This window comes from Actinia tenebrosa, unplaced genomic scaffold (assembly GCF_029948245.1).
Source record: "Actinia tenebrosa isolate PJP-AT-01 unplaced genomic scaffold, QUT_ActTen_1.0 PGA_scaffold6__47_contigs__length_16458017, whole genome shotgun sequence".
Lineage (NCBI taxonomy): Eukaryota > Metazoa > Cnidaria > Anthozoa > Actiniaria > Actiniidae > Actinia > Actinia tenebrosa.
The window spans coordinates 8,583,179-8,600,049 of NW_028292583.1; the positions used below are offsets into that span (position 1 = coordinate 8,583,179).

Below are 16,871 nucleotides of genomic sequence, written 5' to 3' on the forward strand. Positions count from 1 at the left end.
ATTGATCTTAGGATTAAAATAATCATCTTCATCCAGGTCGCGCGGTATGCCTTTTACGAAATCGATCCCGGGAATGGTTTTCATCATGTGGTCGTAAGCAGATTGCCACTGAGCATAACTCCATACGATGCGCTGCGGCGGAGGACTGATCACTTGTGTTGCATTTTCGAGCAAATTCTGAACCCAAACCGTTTTTCCGGAACCGGTCATTCCTGCCACAATGGCTGTGAAGGGATGGAGTAACTGAAACCTGTCACATTTCGTTTGATCTTCAACATTTTGAGGCAATGGGTACGGAGTGTACCGATGACTGCTTTTTCGCATTTGTTCTTGACCGATCCAATACTTTCGTTGCGAATTGTCCAACTTATGAGTTCGACTTAAGTGAGTGTATAAATTCTTTTGCTGCTTTTCGCAAATAGGACAGGACTGTGTCATCGTGCGTCTTTCGAAGAATGAGGCGAATTCCTTTAGGGAGCGCTATTTATGCGAATCCAGTTTGGCAAGCGCAGGAATTCTATAGTCTTCATAAGATTCTAGTGCAGATTCTAGTGCAGAATCTAGTGTAGAATCTAGTGTAGAATCTAGTGTAGAATCTAGTGTAGAATCTAGTGTAGAATCTAGTGTAGAATCTAGTGTAGAATCTAGTGTAGAATCTAGTGTAGAATCTAGTGTAGAATCTAGTGTAGAATCTAGTGTAGAATCTAGTGTAGAATCTAGTGTAGAATCTAGTGTAGAACCTAGTGTAGATAGTAGGCAGCCAGTTGTATAATAAATACGATGGTTCTTTCCGTTGTCACTTCATTTGAACAAACCATCCCGAGAGAAAACATGTCTGTCTTACTTCGTGATAACTTTGGCTATTTGCATCTTTTGACTAAATGTCCAGAGCCTCAGAGGAAAGTTTTGCTTGCAACAGCCACTCCGGAACAAGTCCATGTAATGTGTGAGGTCTACCATAATCTATTAAAAGGAGGCATTCCACTTTTCTTACTCTCAGAAAGAAGCACTAAGACCTCATGCTAAGGACATCAGAGCGTTAGCTGACTCAGCAGTACCGTTCAGAACAAAGAAAACAATTTTGGCTCAAAAGGGCGGCGGATTTGTGGAAGATATTGCATCATCTTGGATGTCGGGTTTGAGTCTTTTCCTGTTATAAATAGCCCTTCGCAATCCCGTGAAATTCATTTGCACCTTGTTAGGACTTCGGTGATCATCATGAAGAGAAAGTGGGTTGAGGATTCTGAGGAAGAAGTATCAGACTGTACAGGCCCGCAAATGATCCCAGGACCGCAAATGATCCCGGGACCGCAAATGATCTCCGAATAGGACCGCAAATGATCCCGGACCGCAAATGATCCCGATACTGGATCGCAAATGATCGCGCAATAATATACGGAATGGTTTGGAGTGGGGGAATCCTCAACATGGATAATTATTGTGAATCCTAATAGGAATCCTATAAATACTTTTACTTATGTATTTTCAACTTAAACAAAAATCGTATTTAGAATAATATGAACTTCATTTTTGATTCTGATTATAGCTCTTTCTTTTCTCTATCCTTTTTAAAGTCTTTTTTCGTTTTTTCATTGTCATCATCCCTAGCAAATCCTCTTGAAATTATTAGAAGAGCAAAACAGTCGCAAGTATTCGAACCATGTTGACACTGACAGTTCGTAGCACTGCAAGCATGTCAACAAAGGAAGACCAAGCAATGAGATTTTTTATCATAGAATTGAAGAGATTTTAAACATGTTAAATGTATACAGATACATAACATATATACATCTGGAAAGTTGTGATACAGCTTGCATACAACCCATATTTCATTATTATTATCTTCCCGTTTTTTAAATGAACAAAAGAACTGTAAATCGTATTATATTTTGAAACGCAACGTTTGTCACAATAATTATCCATGTTGAGGATTCCCCCACTCCAAACCATTCCGTATATTATTGCGCGATCATTTGCGATCCAGTATCGGGATCATTTGCGGTCCTATTCGGGGATCATTTGCGGTCCTAGGATCATTTGCGGGCCTGTACAGAGCGCTCCTATTGCGGTTCTTCAGAACCTCTTTGTCATGTTGTTGCTGGATGCCAATACTATATATCAATACCATCTTAAACTTCCTCGCTGCATCACTGCTATCTAAACTCGACAAATCTTCATTATATGCTGACATTGAAGGTTATACCAGCCCCTCGCTTATAACTGGAGATGCCCATCTTCCTGATCCTTCTGATAAAAACACTAGACCGTCTTTATATTCTGGAACTAACAGTTGCTTTTGTATCAAATTTGAAAAACAATGTTGATCAAAATAGAAAAAGTACAACAACATTATAAGGAAATTAAGTAGACTAGTGATTTTAAATCTGTTAAATTTGTAAATCTCTCGATTAGTTCTGTTGGAGTTTTCTCTGCGGAAAGCTCAACGTTTTTGGAAATGTTCGACCAGCTTAGGGTACGAGGAAAAACAAAATTTATATAATAAGAAAAATAATCAACATTGACATTAGATCCACATATTTCATTTTTTGTAAACGAAACAAAGACTGGGAAAATCCCGATTTTTTAGTATTTTCATCTCAAATCATTTTTACTATTATTGTTATTTTTTTTCCTTCTTCTTGTATGTATCCAAGTACATAATTTGAGCTATACGCCCTTCATTTCATAAATGTAAAACTTTGTTTTTAATTCAAGTAGCCAATTGCAAATTACCTAGTTACCAGCGAGATTTGCAATTGTAAAACAAAAAGCATCAAAATAAAGCTATTATTATTATTATTATTATTACTATTATTATTATAAATATAGAGGATATTACATGGGCGCGCGGACATACGAAATTTATCCTCGAGTGTTGAAAAGATCTCTCACGAGTGAGCGCAGCGAAGGAGTGAGAGATTTTCAACACGAGAAGATAAATTTCGTATCTCCAAGCGCCCATGTAATATTCTGTTTATTATATATTTATCCATAAAATCAACTTAATAAGCTTTTTATTATTATAACTAACTAACTAATAGCTTAAATACGGAAGGTAACGATATTTTCACATGTGAAAATATCAGTTTTTCGAAAAGGAGAAATATAGGTATTTTATGGATAATTATAGGATAAAAATATTTAATACATGAAATCATACTCTTTCAGAAACGGTGTGAAAGGGATCCATACATACACATTCATACCACCAGTGTACATTGAAATCTTGCCGGGGGAAAAAGCTACAGCAACTAGATTGAAATCACTTTGTTTTAATAACACTTCTAGTCTGAATGAATACAAACACAAACTATATTTTGAAATCCACTAAATATACATTGGAACTTAATTCTTTTTCCATGATTCTCTTGACTGGTTTTTTTTCTGTTCAAGAGAAAACATAAAACATTCTATCACGCTACTTTATGTAGATTGAGATGAACACTTTTGATCCAAAAAACCATAGGTGGCATTAGCTTGTCAATAAAAGAACGAAACAGCTGAATAGTGGCTTTCAATAGGGACGGCAAGCAAACAGACAGCCACAGAACCACAAACACGCACACACACACACACACACAATGCAATAGACCTTTTGCAATCAACTGTCACGGGAATTTATGTTTTCAATTTATGTTTTATGTAGTTCAAAGTGCTGGCAAATTTTCCTCCGATGTTAAGTGGTTTTTGGTCTCTCCGCTATATATAGCATAGTTTTATATGTCTTTAGCGACTTTGCCAACCATGGGCTGAAACCAGTTCTTCTTACGTGACTTTTAGCTACAAAAGGCCAATGTTCAGATATGAGAAATATCACACATTACAACTACTTATCATATCCTTGTCTTGACAAAAACTAGTCGTAACTACTGATCTATCCCGAGTGTTTTAGTGAGTACTATTTATCAATATATAGTAAAAACACTTGCAAGGATACTTGCATTCGAATTCTAGAGAAAAGCCTTTATGAAGACTAGTACAGACAGAAGGGCGGGCAAGGGATTTACATTCATTGCTCCACTCACAGGACCCGAGCATTTTGTGTTCCCGAGGGCTTCCATCGCCTTTGTGTAATGATTACCAAGCCATTTCTCGTAGGTTGTCTTATCTTTGACGTCTACTAGTTTCTTGGTGGAATCTTTGAAAAGGAGGTTACTTCCACCATACTTCTTAGAGTTGAATATCGAAAAGTCAGTGCAGTTGCTGGTTGGTTTGTTTGGCTGACAGAACGTCGAAGCTGTTTCCAATACCTTAACGAATTCTGCATTTTCACCAGCCCTTCCAACGACAGCGTGAGACGGATTGGCACCAAAGTTACAAGACTCATGAGACTCATTTGTTACCACTGCAATGATAATGGTATTTTGTTTTTAGTTTACAAATATCGTAGCCGAGACAGATAGATAATAATTATATGCTTCAACAGTAGCTACCTTTAAATGTTCCATCCGTGCATAAGTACTTGTAATCAGACATGTTGCCATACTTTCCATCTTTCAATACTGCTCCCGTGGTCAGGTGTTTTACAAAGGCAACATCACCTTTATTATCTGCCATGCATTTAAAGGCACCATTATAGCCACTGTATGCATTCATGCTACCATTGCTGGAACACTTACTTCCCTCTGGACAAAGCTTACAAAGGTTGTCATACCCCTCAGGAACCCCTGCAAAGGAATGGAAGAAGATAATGCATATTGCTATTAGTCACCTTTGACTTATTTTAAATATTTCTAGACAAATCAAAAGGAAATTAATTATCAATTAATCTCGGTCTATCATTGAATCATGATTCCTCTAAGGTATTGATCCGCTATGGTAATGAGAGTCATTGCGTGTTTTTAGCGGAAAAATAACCATGGCTTTTGCCGGAAAAGCTAATTAATCTGAGTCAGGTTTTATTTACCCGGCACACAGCTTTCGGAAAAGAATTCAGAAGCCGATTTGACATCCGATCCTTTGTTTTCCATGATCTTCTCTTCCAGGAGACGTCCAACAGGAATGTTCCATCCCGCCGTCCTACGATAGCCTGTGTGGCACGACTTCTTGTCCTTCAGGTTTCTAAAGTTGATATCTGTGGTGTTTCTTGCTACAGCAACAGAATAGTAACTAATTCCATCGGGTGGTCCATAGTTTTCTGCTACTATTGGGACTAGTTTATAGCATTTACCTGGAAACAAGCAATAAATGTAACATCATCAGGTTTATATAAATGGTGTGTGATCAAACCGCCAAAATTAAATAATTCAAATTTCCGTATGGTAGGACTTTTTTCGGCGCTCTGTTTACACACACACAAAAAAGCACTTTTATCAGATACGTTTTTTTAGGGGGTCCTTTATTTCGGAGGCTCATCTTTTTTCGGAGTTACATTTCGTTGGCTCATTTTTTTTCGGAGGTACAGTTTCTTGGAAGGTCATCATTTTTCGAAGGTTAATTTTTTATTGTAGACCAGCATCCCTTGCGAGCCCTAATTTATTATACACAAAAGACAAAATGGCGGATATTCGGGCTGTTGTAGCCCGAAGATTTAGGGGAGTGGTTTTGGGAATATCTAGATTCTTAGCTGAACCAATATTGACTCAGAAACGATGGAATACATTGCCGAGTAAGCCAAATACATGAACATGCTTTCCGCCTTGCATCCCTTGGTTATATTTCTGAATCTGGAAGGAGACGCCCTAAATATTACATTACTAAAGCGCATTTGCTACACTTTATCGAAAGTGGTTTTAATGAATTCCAGACATTGTCCAAATGCTTGTTGTGTCACGAAGAGCTATTGAACGTCGTCTAAACAATTTCTATTAGAAACACTTACTCGGCTATTTCGGAAGAATTGGAGTTGGATTATGTGGTGAAAGAAATACTAGACGAGTTTCCATACTTTGGTTATACACCAGTTTCGAGTTCCAAATTACTGCTGTGTTCCTTGATTACAGACTCATTTACACAGGTTTAGCCTCGATTTTGTGCAGAATGTTGATGTATTCAAGTGAAGTTCCGTGGAATTTCAAAGTGTTTGTATTGTATTGAAGTTTCACGGATTTACTGTGGTAACTCTAGTTAGCGATTAGACAAGACAGGAATTCAGTGAGGCATGACAAGGGCACGGGCGTTTTCTAGAGTGACAACTCAATAAACAAATGAATAGATACGAAAATGCGAACATGTAAAATTATACGAAGGAAAAGCATGTACAATAAAATATTGTTTCAGTTTTTGTAAGTGTGTTTAAAAATATTCTAAAATGCGCGCCCTTGAGTAGCACACGTGCACTAATGATGAAAAGGTAAATTATACACCGTGAAAAGGTGAAAAAACTTACTGACGTTTCGGACGCTAGTCCTTCGTCGGAGTAAAAGAGAAAGAAGTGGTAGAAAGGAGTGTATATATGATAGAATAAGACAAAAGAAACCAATGAGAGCAAGGTAGGCAAGGAAACAAAAACAAACAATCAAAAGACAAAAGAAAAGGTTAGTTGAAAATAAAGCGTTCATTAATCCCGTTGGGACTAAGAGTGCCCAATAGGTGAATAAGCCGCATTTCTTTGGTCTTGCGACAATCATTGTTGCCGTTAAGCAAAGAAAGACCGAAAACAATGAAGTCAGAAAGAGAATGGTTAGCTAGATTAAAATGGCGGGAAACTGGTTTGGTGGGATCGTTATTGCGAATATCATAAAGATGATTGCAAATGCGATCACCAAGACGGCGGCCAGTCTCGCCCACATACAAAAGATTACAGCGGGTACATTTAATACAATATACAACATTAGAAGTGGTACAAACAAAATGGTCAGTGATTTTAATGGTAGATTTAGGACCGACAACAGAAATGTGAGAGGCTATGTGAGGACAAGTATAACAACGTTTACGAGAACAGCGAAAAGTACCAGGTTCTTTGTTAGAGGGAAGAACTCCCTTGACCAAGAAAGAACGGAGATTACGATCACGTTTATAGGAAAAGAGAGGGCGGTTGTTGAAAATAGCAGAAGTGCGAGTATCAGAGTCAAGCAGAGAAAAGTTGCGGTTAACAATGGGTTTAATGGAAATGTTAATAGGATGATACGTAAGAGTGAAAGGAATGCGGTCATTATAGGGACGAGTGTGAGGAGTGAGAGCGGTGGTACGATCAATAGTAGAAACTTTACGAATGGCGCGATCAATAACATGAGCAGGATAATTACGCTTAAGGAAGAAGGAACGCATCTCAGAACATTTAACAGAAAAATCAAGATCATCACTACACAAACGACGAAGACGAAGAAATTGCGAGAACGGAATAGCGTTAAGAGTGTGCTTAGGATGAGAAGACGAGTAGAGTAAATAAGAATGAGAGTCAGTAGGTTTGTAATGGACACTAGTGCTAAGACGGTCGTCATTAACACTAAGCAAGATGTCAAGGAAAGTGACTGATGTTTCACTAACCTCCCACGTAAAGTCTAAGGCAGGGTGAAAAGAGTTAACAAAAGAGATGAAAGAATCTAAGTCATTACGCGAACAAGAAGTAGCGCCAATACAATCATCAATATACCGTCCAAAAAACTCAGGTTTAGGTCCATTATATTGTTGAAAAACAAGGTTTTCGATATAACCAACAAACAAATTGGCATAACTAGGGCCCATCTTAGTACCCATAGCAACACCGTTTACCTGCCGATAATACCGATCACCGAAAGAAAAACAATTAAGAGTAAGAACAAGTTCAGCTAAGCGTAACAAAGTGGGAGTGCTGGGCTCGAGGACAGGACGAAGATCGAAAAAATGCTGAAGAGCACGAAGGCCCTCATCATTAGGAATAACAGTATACAAAGATTTGACATCCATAGTAAACAAAAGCTTAGAAGAGTTATCAGGAAAGCGAAAATCATTAAAAATACTAAGAGCGTGATTAGTATCCTTAATATAAGTAGGTAAAGACTGAACAATAGGCAACATGAGAGAATCTAGATAGCTAGAGATGAGTTCGGTGGGACAACTACAAGCAGAAACAATAGGACGACCAGGGTTGTTAGCTTTGTGAATCTTAGGAAGAAAATAGACGTGAGAAGTACGAGGAGTAATAACAAAAAGGTTTTTAGCAGTGGAGGGTAAAGAGCCATCAGAAATGAAAGAGTTAACAGTGTCTTTAACTAATTTTTGATTGTAAACACGTGCACTAGTTTACCCGTCACGGCTCGCCTATTTCTTTAGCTAATTAGACCTAGGCAACCAAAGGTTAGTAATTAGTTAGCTAGCTATCTATTTCACAGGTATATTATTTACACTCTATAGAGTGCTCACACTAAATCCGTGAAACAAATACTAATTTTTAGCACTAAATAGTGATAAGTAAACAATAAAAACAAAGGATTCTGTATGAAATAGTACTAATTAGTACTATTTAATGTTCACGGTTTTAGTGCGTGCACTCTATATGAATTTAAAACAGCGCGGTGGTCCCTAACATACCAATTCCACTGGCATTGAAGTCAGCCAAGAGTCTCCACATCGAAACTGCTCTCCTTTGTAGATCCAGCATTATCGATTTCCAACCCCAGTTTCTAAAAACCGTGGTTATGTGTATATCGGAGCTTATTTGTCGAAAATATGGAAGAAGACCGTTGAATTACAGAGCGATTTAGTTGTTTACACTTAGACGTCAAGATCCAAATAAGTACAAACTTCTAATAGACGACTTGTGACGACTTGACGAAGTGTTTAGTCTTGTTTTGCCGGCTTCATGACCTCAAAACAACGACTTCTTGTCGAAACATTTCAAGTATATTTCAACTTTATTCTTGAAAACTGCATTTTTCTTGCAAGAAATATACTTTTAATAGATATTTGAAGTAGAATTTTGCTATTAATTCGCCAGGAAGAGGGAAAATATTGTATGCTTTGAGGTCATGAAGCCAGAAAAACCATACTAAACACTTCGTAGGTCTTCACATCCTATTGCAAAAAATACCATATTTTTTCTCTTTTTGACGAGTTAATAGCACAAATCTACTTTAGACTTCTACTAAATGTATATTTCTTGCGAGAAAAGGGGATTTTTATAATTATTTAGTGCGCTAACTTACCTTTTATCACCCAAAAAACTACCCGAATCCGCCATCTTTTTTTTTACATTCTCGCATAGCTAAAATCCTGTAAAATGCCAGCCACAATGGCCGATTTGATTTGACCTCTTAGTGCAAGTCGTCTATTGGTACCACCATCTTCCTTTTCGGTGCGTGACGAACACCGCCTGGGCTACAACAGCCCGAAATTCCGCCATTTTTTGTAATGAATTAGGGCTTGCAAAGGATGCTGGTTTACTATTAAAAACATGTTCCCCCCGAAAAATGTACGTCCGGAAAAAAAAGTACTTCGGAAAACAATGTACTTTCGAGAATAATGAGACTCCAAAAAAAAAAAAAAAAAAAAAAAAAAAACCCGGGAAAAATCGAATATGATGAAAGTCGATAAGAAAAATATTTTCACGTGTAAACAGAGCGCTCAAAAAGTCCTACCATACGAAAATTTGGACTACCTTAGTTTTGGCGGTAATTACACACCAAATTGTGTTAGACATCTCATTTACGATTTCAATGTCATCTTAATATTTGTTATTCGGCCACTGTACCTGCTTGGTAAACTTTCCCTCCATCAAGAGTAATGAAGTCAGCTTTATTATCCATGATTTTCTTCATGCAATCTTCGTCACCAATACCACGGACACAATCAGGAGTAATCTCCACACCGGCGATTTTCGCGATTTCAACAAGAGCTTTTTTAAAGTCCTGACATTTTTTTTCTTCATGAGTGTTCTTTGTGCACCATCGGAAGTTCTTCACAGCTGGGAAAATACATTTCGAAACTAAGTTTTCACAAATACAAACTAGTGACTGATTAAAGCTGAGGGGAATAACTGAAAGGAAATACAAGTTTATGCAAATGAAGACGAATCTATATCAGATATGAAATCGCCTTCATGTTCATGATTTCTATTGTGTTTCCTTCATGAATTATGAATGAGTTTTTTTTACGCCACTTGTATTTTTTGTACAAACTACATCCGGGACCTGAGTAACATATTTTCCTATCTTCACTTAAGTGAGGATATCGATGACGTCACTTGCGATGTTTTCCGGGACCTGTTTTGATCAACTAGCGTAGTTTTTCTTTGTGGATTTGTCAATATAATAAAAAGAAATTTATCTTCTCATGTTGAAAAATATTTCACCACTCAAAGATAAACTTCATATCTTCGCGCTATCGTGTAATATCCTCTATATATTTTTTGATTATTTGTATAGGAAATCGCACGATATCGAGTACAATTCGAAATTTATAGGTACGGGTGGTGTTCTAAAAGTTTAACTAGACACTATTGTAGTGTTTACTTGGGCTTCGTTGAGGAAGAACGGCGCCTGAACGTCTAACTACGTCATTTGTACCCCTAGATACAATTAGAAGAGATGCTGCAAAAGCACTTGAGTATTTCTTGCCTAACAAAATAATGCCGCGCAGTGATTGCGTTACGTGATCTTGTTATATTTAATGTTCAAACATGCGTGACTTCTGCTTGCTGTTTTTTTCTTTAGATAAATTTCTAAAGAATACAGTACCTTTATTGACACTAAAACATCATTATGTTCATGTACATTTGTAAAATGGGTAACATCTTCTAGTATGCCACAGTCACCAAGAGTATTTACCACGTCTTCTACTAAGCATGTGCAATTCCATACGTAATTCAAACCAATGTTCGCAATCGCTTGTACAATAACACATATGATTATTTGTGCAAATTCAAATCGTATTTGACGAATACTGAATACAGCAAAAACAAACAAATGAATCAGGATTTTTAACAAGGAAGTTAGACTCATATATTTACTGTTCAAGTTGCTTCGCTAACTATATTGTTTATTCAATATGGCGATTTACTTGTTGTTTGCTTCACCTTTCACCTTCACCTTTCTGTTATTTCAACATCTGAGGTGTTCATTTCAGCGTCATAGTTTTCTGTTGAGTCACTAGTCATAGTTTTGGCAGTCCTTTCGAGGTTTGTGCTCTCGAATATAGCTCATTTGTTACCTCGTGAGAACTAGTATGAATTTGGCTAGTAAGCTTACATGTTTTCAAAGATTTCAACGCCTTCAAGCTATAAGATTCGTGGACCGACCCGTTCCGAGAAAGCTCTACATCTTTTAGTGTGGGCCTAGCAAAAGGAACGAAGGAAGCAGGAGATTCTCATCCCCAGCTCCCAGCCACTTCAGCTAGGAAAGCCTGGGACAATGACCCCCATTTTGGCGACCAAGGGCGCTAGACTCTTCCACAGTCTCTCGCTCGTCCGTTCCGTCTCCACGCTTAGAGACTGTAACGGTACAATAACCGAAAGGACTTATGGGTCCCGAAAACTTGGACCCAACGTGCTTTGGGAACCAAAATACTCGTCCACAGTCTCTCGAGTATTTTGATTCCCAAAGCACGGTGGGTCCAAGTTTTCGGGACCCATAAGTCCTTTCGGTCATTGTACCGTCACAGTCTCTAAGCGTGGAGACGGAACGGACGAGCGAGAGACTGCGGAAGAGTCTACCAAGGGCGCTAGGGCAAAAATTGGTGGTTTTTTAGCCGTTAGACTCCTTTATATTGGTGTTTTTTTAGCCGTTAGAAACTGCTATAAACTGCTTATATCTGTTCCGTTATGTGCCAAAAATACTGCTGTGACCAACGGTTTAATCGTACGTAACGAACTACTAGTACTGTATCCTATACTTGCCTCGTGACAGCTTACGTAAGCGTACGCGTCGGTTAATAAGTTAATCCAATTATTCAGGGGATTTGGATTAACTTATTAATTTATTAACCGACGCGTACGCTTACGTAAGCGGTCAGTAACAGTTTAAACAGTTTCTAACGGCTAAAAAAAACACCAATATATTGGAGTCTAACGGCTAAAAAACCACCAATTTTTGCCCTAGCGCCCTTGATACGACGAAAAAGAACGGCCTGCATTTTTAGACTCGGGTTCCTGCGGAAGCCCGAGTAAAAAGGCGAGTCCAATTTGAGAACTTTCAAAACGTCACGAGTATCTATAAATTCCGAATTGTACGAGAAGATTGTGCGATTTTTTGTTTATGATACACTCAAAAAAATTGAGCAAAAATTGGAACTCTATGAAGTACAAATTGGGATTTAATTGTTAAAAACTATAGCTTAAAAATTATAGCTTTTCAAATGAGCAAAAATCCAGAGAATCATTCAAGCTTAAAGTGCACATGAACCCTTTGACAATACATTCAGTACCGGTTCTGCATAAAGTAAATAGTTGATTGGTAAAATATTTCTTGATTTGAGTGACGCGTCTCTAAGTTATGAAGGTTTATACTTCCAATATGTTAATGAGATGACGTCAGGTAAGGTATTTGAGTGTTTTTGTTGTAACTAGTAATACTTAATGCTGGTCATTTTGAAAATAAAAATTTTAAATAGCTTTCATGTAAACCATGAGTAAAATAATGATGCTTTTTAAATACTGTATCTATGAACCAGTTCGATTTTGTATATTTAATTAAGCCTTAATAGACGTCACACTTATTAGCATATTGAAAGTATAAACCTTCATAATTTAGAAACGCATCACTCAAATCAAGAAATATTTTACCATTCAACTATTTACTTCATGTATGATCAGTATTGAAAGTATTGTCGAAGGGTTCATTTGCACTTTAAAAATCCACGCTAATATTCCACGTGCATTGATACAGTCGACTGACTCAGTTGCCAAGAGATTTGAACGACTTTGTAGACTTTGTAATAAATTAATGGTGGAAAGTCGATCATCGGATTAGTAATCGATAAATCGATATTTATGGCGCGCGGAATGGTTCAAAATTGTCATTTCGATGTAGTTGAATATTTGTTTGTCAATTGCGTTACTTCGCTTGAATGTGTACACTTATCAGTGCATTGCATTACACAAGCACGTTCCATATGTTTTTTTTTTTTGGTCAATCAATGCTTATAAAAGAAGTCAATCACCAAAACTCGGTCAATTACAAAAACTCTGTCAATTACAAAAAACTAGGTCAATCACCAAAACTCGGTCAATTCCAAAAACTCGGTCAATTCAGCAAAAAACTCGGTCAATTACAAAAACTCTGTCGATTACAAAACTCGGTCAATTCAGCAAAAAACTCTGTCGATAACAAAAACTCGGTCAATTCCAAAAACCCTGTCAATTCAGCAAAAAACTCGGTCAATTCAGCAAAAAACTCGGTCAATTACGTAACAATAAGCACGTGTCATATGTCTTTTGTCAATCATCACGCGTAAAACTCTGTCGATTCAGCCAAAAAACTTTGTCGATTCAGCAAAACCTTTTCGATTACGTAACACAGGTAAGCACAAGATATGTCTTTTTTTTGTCAATCATCACGCGTAGCATCCAAAGCTCCTCTCAGTCGACGTCAGAAATACTATATGAAATACCATATTCCATTGTTTTTTTGGTCTTAGTTTTACTGTTAGTCACTAAATACACGGCCGGCCAAGTAAAAGTAAGAGTTAGTTAGCGAGAACAGAGGTATTTAGCTATATACAGACCGGGGATATATCCGGGGATATATGTATCAAGCATGAACAGTACTGCTAATAATCGCATGGAGAGCTTTTAACATTTCAGGCTTTAACTTAGAAAATAATATATATACTTTCAATGAAACAACGTTCTTGAATCAACCTCAATCAATTTGTCAACTCGATTATGAGCAGTACTCAGCTCAGTCTACCTTCTCTCGAAACTTGCGAAGTTAGAAGTTGAGTCATAAACTATGGTTAAGTCATATCCCAGAGCCTTGCAAAGCCTTGTGTAGTGGGCAGAAGGGTCTTAGAGTGTATTGTTCATGCTTGATACATATATCCCCGGTCTGTATATAGCTAAATGCCTCCGTTCTCGCTAACTAACTCTTACTTTTACTTGACCGGCCATGTATTTAGTGACTAACAGTCAAACTAAGACCAAAAAAAACAATGGAATATGGTATTTCATATAGTATTTCTGACGTCGACTGAGAGGAGCTTTGGATGCTACGCGTGATGATTGACAAAAAAAAGACATATCTTGTGCTTACCTGTGTTACGTAATCGAAAAGGTTTTGCTGAATCGACAAAGTTTTTTGGCTGAATCGACAGAGTTTTACGCGTGATGATTGACAAAAGACATATGACACGTGCTTATTGTTACGTAATTGACCGAGTTTTTTGCTGAATTGACCGAGTTTTTGTAATTGACCGAGTTTTTTGCTGAATTGACAGAGTTTTTGGAATTGACCGAGTTTTCGTAATCGACAGAGTTTTTTGCTGAATTGACCGAGTTTTTGTAATCGACAGAGTTTTTTGCTGAATTGACCGAGTTTTTGTTATCGACAGAGTTTTTTGCTGAATTGACCGAGTTTTTGTAATCGACAGAGTTTTTTGCTGAATTGACCGAGTTTTTGTAATCGACAGAGTTTTTTGCTGAATTGACCGAGTTTTGTAATCGACAGAGTTTTTGTAATTGACCGAGTTTTTGTAATTGACCGAGTTTTGGTGATTGACTATTTTTATAAGCATTGATTGACAAAAAAAAAACATATGGAACGTGCTTGTGTAATGCAATGCACTGATAAGTGTACACATTCAAGCGAAGTAACGCAATTGACAAACAAATATTCAACTACATCGAAATGACAATTTTGAACCATTCCGCGCGCCATAGATATTTGTTGCTTTTTTTCTATAAAAGGTGTATGTTTGAAATATTTAGTACAATCATAAGTGGAATAAATGAAATAATAAATGACTTTAGAACAATACAAGATCACTACCGTGAAGGCATCTGTAAACCCTGATACAGAATTCGTCCTGATTTGCATAAGGTTGACTTTGAAATATCTCAGCCAAATTACATTTCATGTTAAAATTTTAATCTAAAAAAGAAGCATTAATCTAGACATTTTAAAAGAAATATACAATATTCGCGTGAGATCTTTATGAGGTTTAAAATAGCTCGCTTGCAGCTCGCTGTCTTAAATCCTCATACAGATCTCCCGCGAATATTGTATACACCTATTTCAAAAAACGTTGTCGGTCGAAGATCTGAAATGGACTATCTGAGACTAAACTGAAATTTTGTACTTTTATGTTTTATGGCTTAAATATCAAAAAATCACATTTCTATTTCAAAGGTAATGCTTCATATTCCATTTTCAAAGGAAAATACGTTGTTTGGCTGTGTATATATTTCCAGCATTTTGCAGCGTGTTACTCAGTCTTAGATTTCAGATCTCCAACCGACCAACGTTTTTTGAAATAGGTGTATATTACTTAAAACCTTCTGATCTCCCTAAACAATTATTACTTTCCTTGTACAAGAATTTCCATATCCGGGTTCATGACAAATAAGAAATCTAGCAGTTTTCATGGATGAAACACATATTTGCCTCAAGCCAGTATGGTTATTTTATTCTTTCCTGGCTTCATAGTCAACCAGAGTGAAGTTGGTGTCAGGTTTTAGAGTCAGATTTTTGAGTCAGGTTTTCGGATCTAGTGTCAGATTTTTTCCGGGGGGCGTCACATCATGTTGAACACAAAGTGCTCTATATTCGTAGAAACGCTTTAATTTACCATAAAACCAACACCAAGCTTTACTCACACGATATTTCTTGAGATTCGTTGTCTTTTGAATTTTGTAACCGTGCAATCCGCTGTAACATGATCACTCTTTCAAGCGGCGTGACAGAAAAATCTGACTCAAAAATCTGACAACAAGTGATATTTCTTGAGGAGACTTGATTGTGACTTCCAAATGCGTTCATGAAGATCCCTTAGAAATGACGCTTGTTGGGAGATGTCAAAATTCAAGAAAAATATAATGGTTGAAAAGAGAATTTTGTTGATCACTCTCTCACGCGGCGTGACAGAAAAATCTGACAACAAGTGATATTTCTTAATACTTTTATGTGTACTGCTTCATCGACAGTTTATTTGGACATCAAACTACGGCTTGGCTTATTCGACGTAAAGCATGGATATTTTTCGTTAAGCAAAAGTGCGTCAACATTTTGAAATAAAAGGGTTCAGTAACTCGATATATGGGAGCGGTACTCGAAGTATTTGTGGCATGAAGCCCGTTGATGGTAGATAAAACAACTCAAAAAATCTGAAACCGCTGTTTATTTTCTTTGAGGTGAGTGTTTCGATCCCCAAAGACAACGAATCGCAAGAAATATCGTGTGAGTAAAGCTTGGTGTGGGGTTTATAGTAAATCAAAGCGTTTCTACGAATATAGAGCACTTTGTGTTCAACATGATGTGACGCCCTCCGGAAAAAATCTGACAATAGATCCGAAAACCTGACTCAAAAATCTGACTCTAAAACCTGACACCAACTTCACTTTGGTTCATAGTCAACAGCACCCATTCCTCGCTAACCAAGTGATTACAATTAGCTTGCATATTAAAGTGTTTGATTGACTTACCAGTACCAGCAGAAAATGTTGCGCAGAAGACAAGTATCACAAGAGACAAATGCATTTTTCTTCCACAGCTTTAAAGTAAAAGAAGTCTCGTATGTATCAAAGTCTTAAACGTGAACGCCCAGCCGCAAAGCAAAGCAAGAAAGAACAAGCAGGACTGATTAGCATATGTAACCTCTGGCATGTAACTGTCAGCTTACTCTAGACAATAGTCAGCCAATAGGGACACAGACGAATAAGGTCTCGGGGAAGCAAAACAATGAATATTTGGAGTCGAGGTATGAACTTCCTGTGTGTACATTAGTAATAATTAGTGGAATGTTCTAGCTGCACAACCACAAGAACCTTCAAGTACAAACCTCAAAGACCAATACGCACATAT

The 16,871-nt window shown here is 37.3% G+C and overlaps 1 protein-coding gene across 1 annotated transcript; it reads right to left on the reverse strand.

Moving 5' to 3' along the window:
• Nucleotides 1-3,256: 3,256 nt before the first annotated feature.
• LOC148905986 (melanotransferrin-like) lies at nt 3,257-16,652 on the reverse strand. Its single transcript, XM_089038560.1, has 5 exons — nt 16,493-16,652; nt 9,611-9,823; nt 4,907-5,170; nt 4,434-4,667; nt 3,257-4,345 (listed from the first exon to the last, which is right to left on the reverse strand). The coding sequence occupies exons 1-5, from the start codon at nt 16,545-16,547 to the stop codon at nt 3,951-3,953; spliced, it is 1,161 nt and encodes a 386-aa protein (XP_088894686.1). The 5' UTR covers nt 16,548-16,652; the 3' UTR covers nt 3,257-3,950.
• Nucleotides 16,653-16,871: the final 219 nt, after the last annotated feature.

What these genes read in the sequence shown, in the direction of transcription:
- LOC148905986 (XM_089038560.1), bottom strand. Translation starts at nt 16,547, where the DNA reads ATGCATTTGTCTCTTGTGATACTTGTCTTCTGCGCAACATTTTCTGCT. An exon ending in AGGGAAAGTTTACCAAGCAG is followed by an intron (nt 5,171 to 9,610) that starts GTACAGTGGCCG and finishes GCTTGTTTCCAG; the next exon opens with GTAAATGCTATAAACTAGTC. An exon ending in TTCCGAAAGCTGTGTGCCGG is followed by an intron (nt 4,668 to 4,906) that starts GTAAATAAAACC and finishes ATTCCTTTGCAG; the next exon opens with GGGTTCCTGAGGGGTATGAC.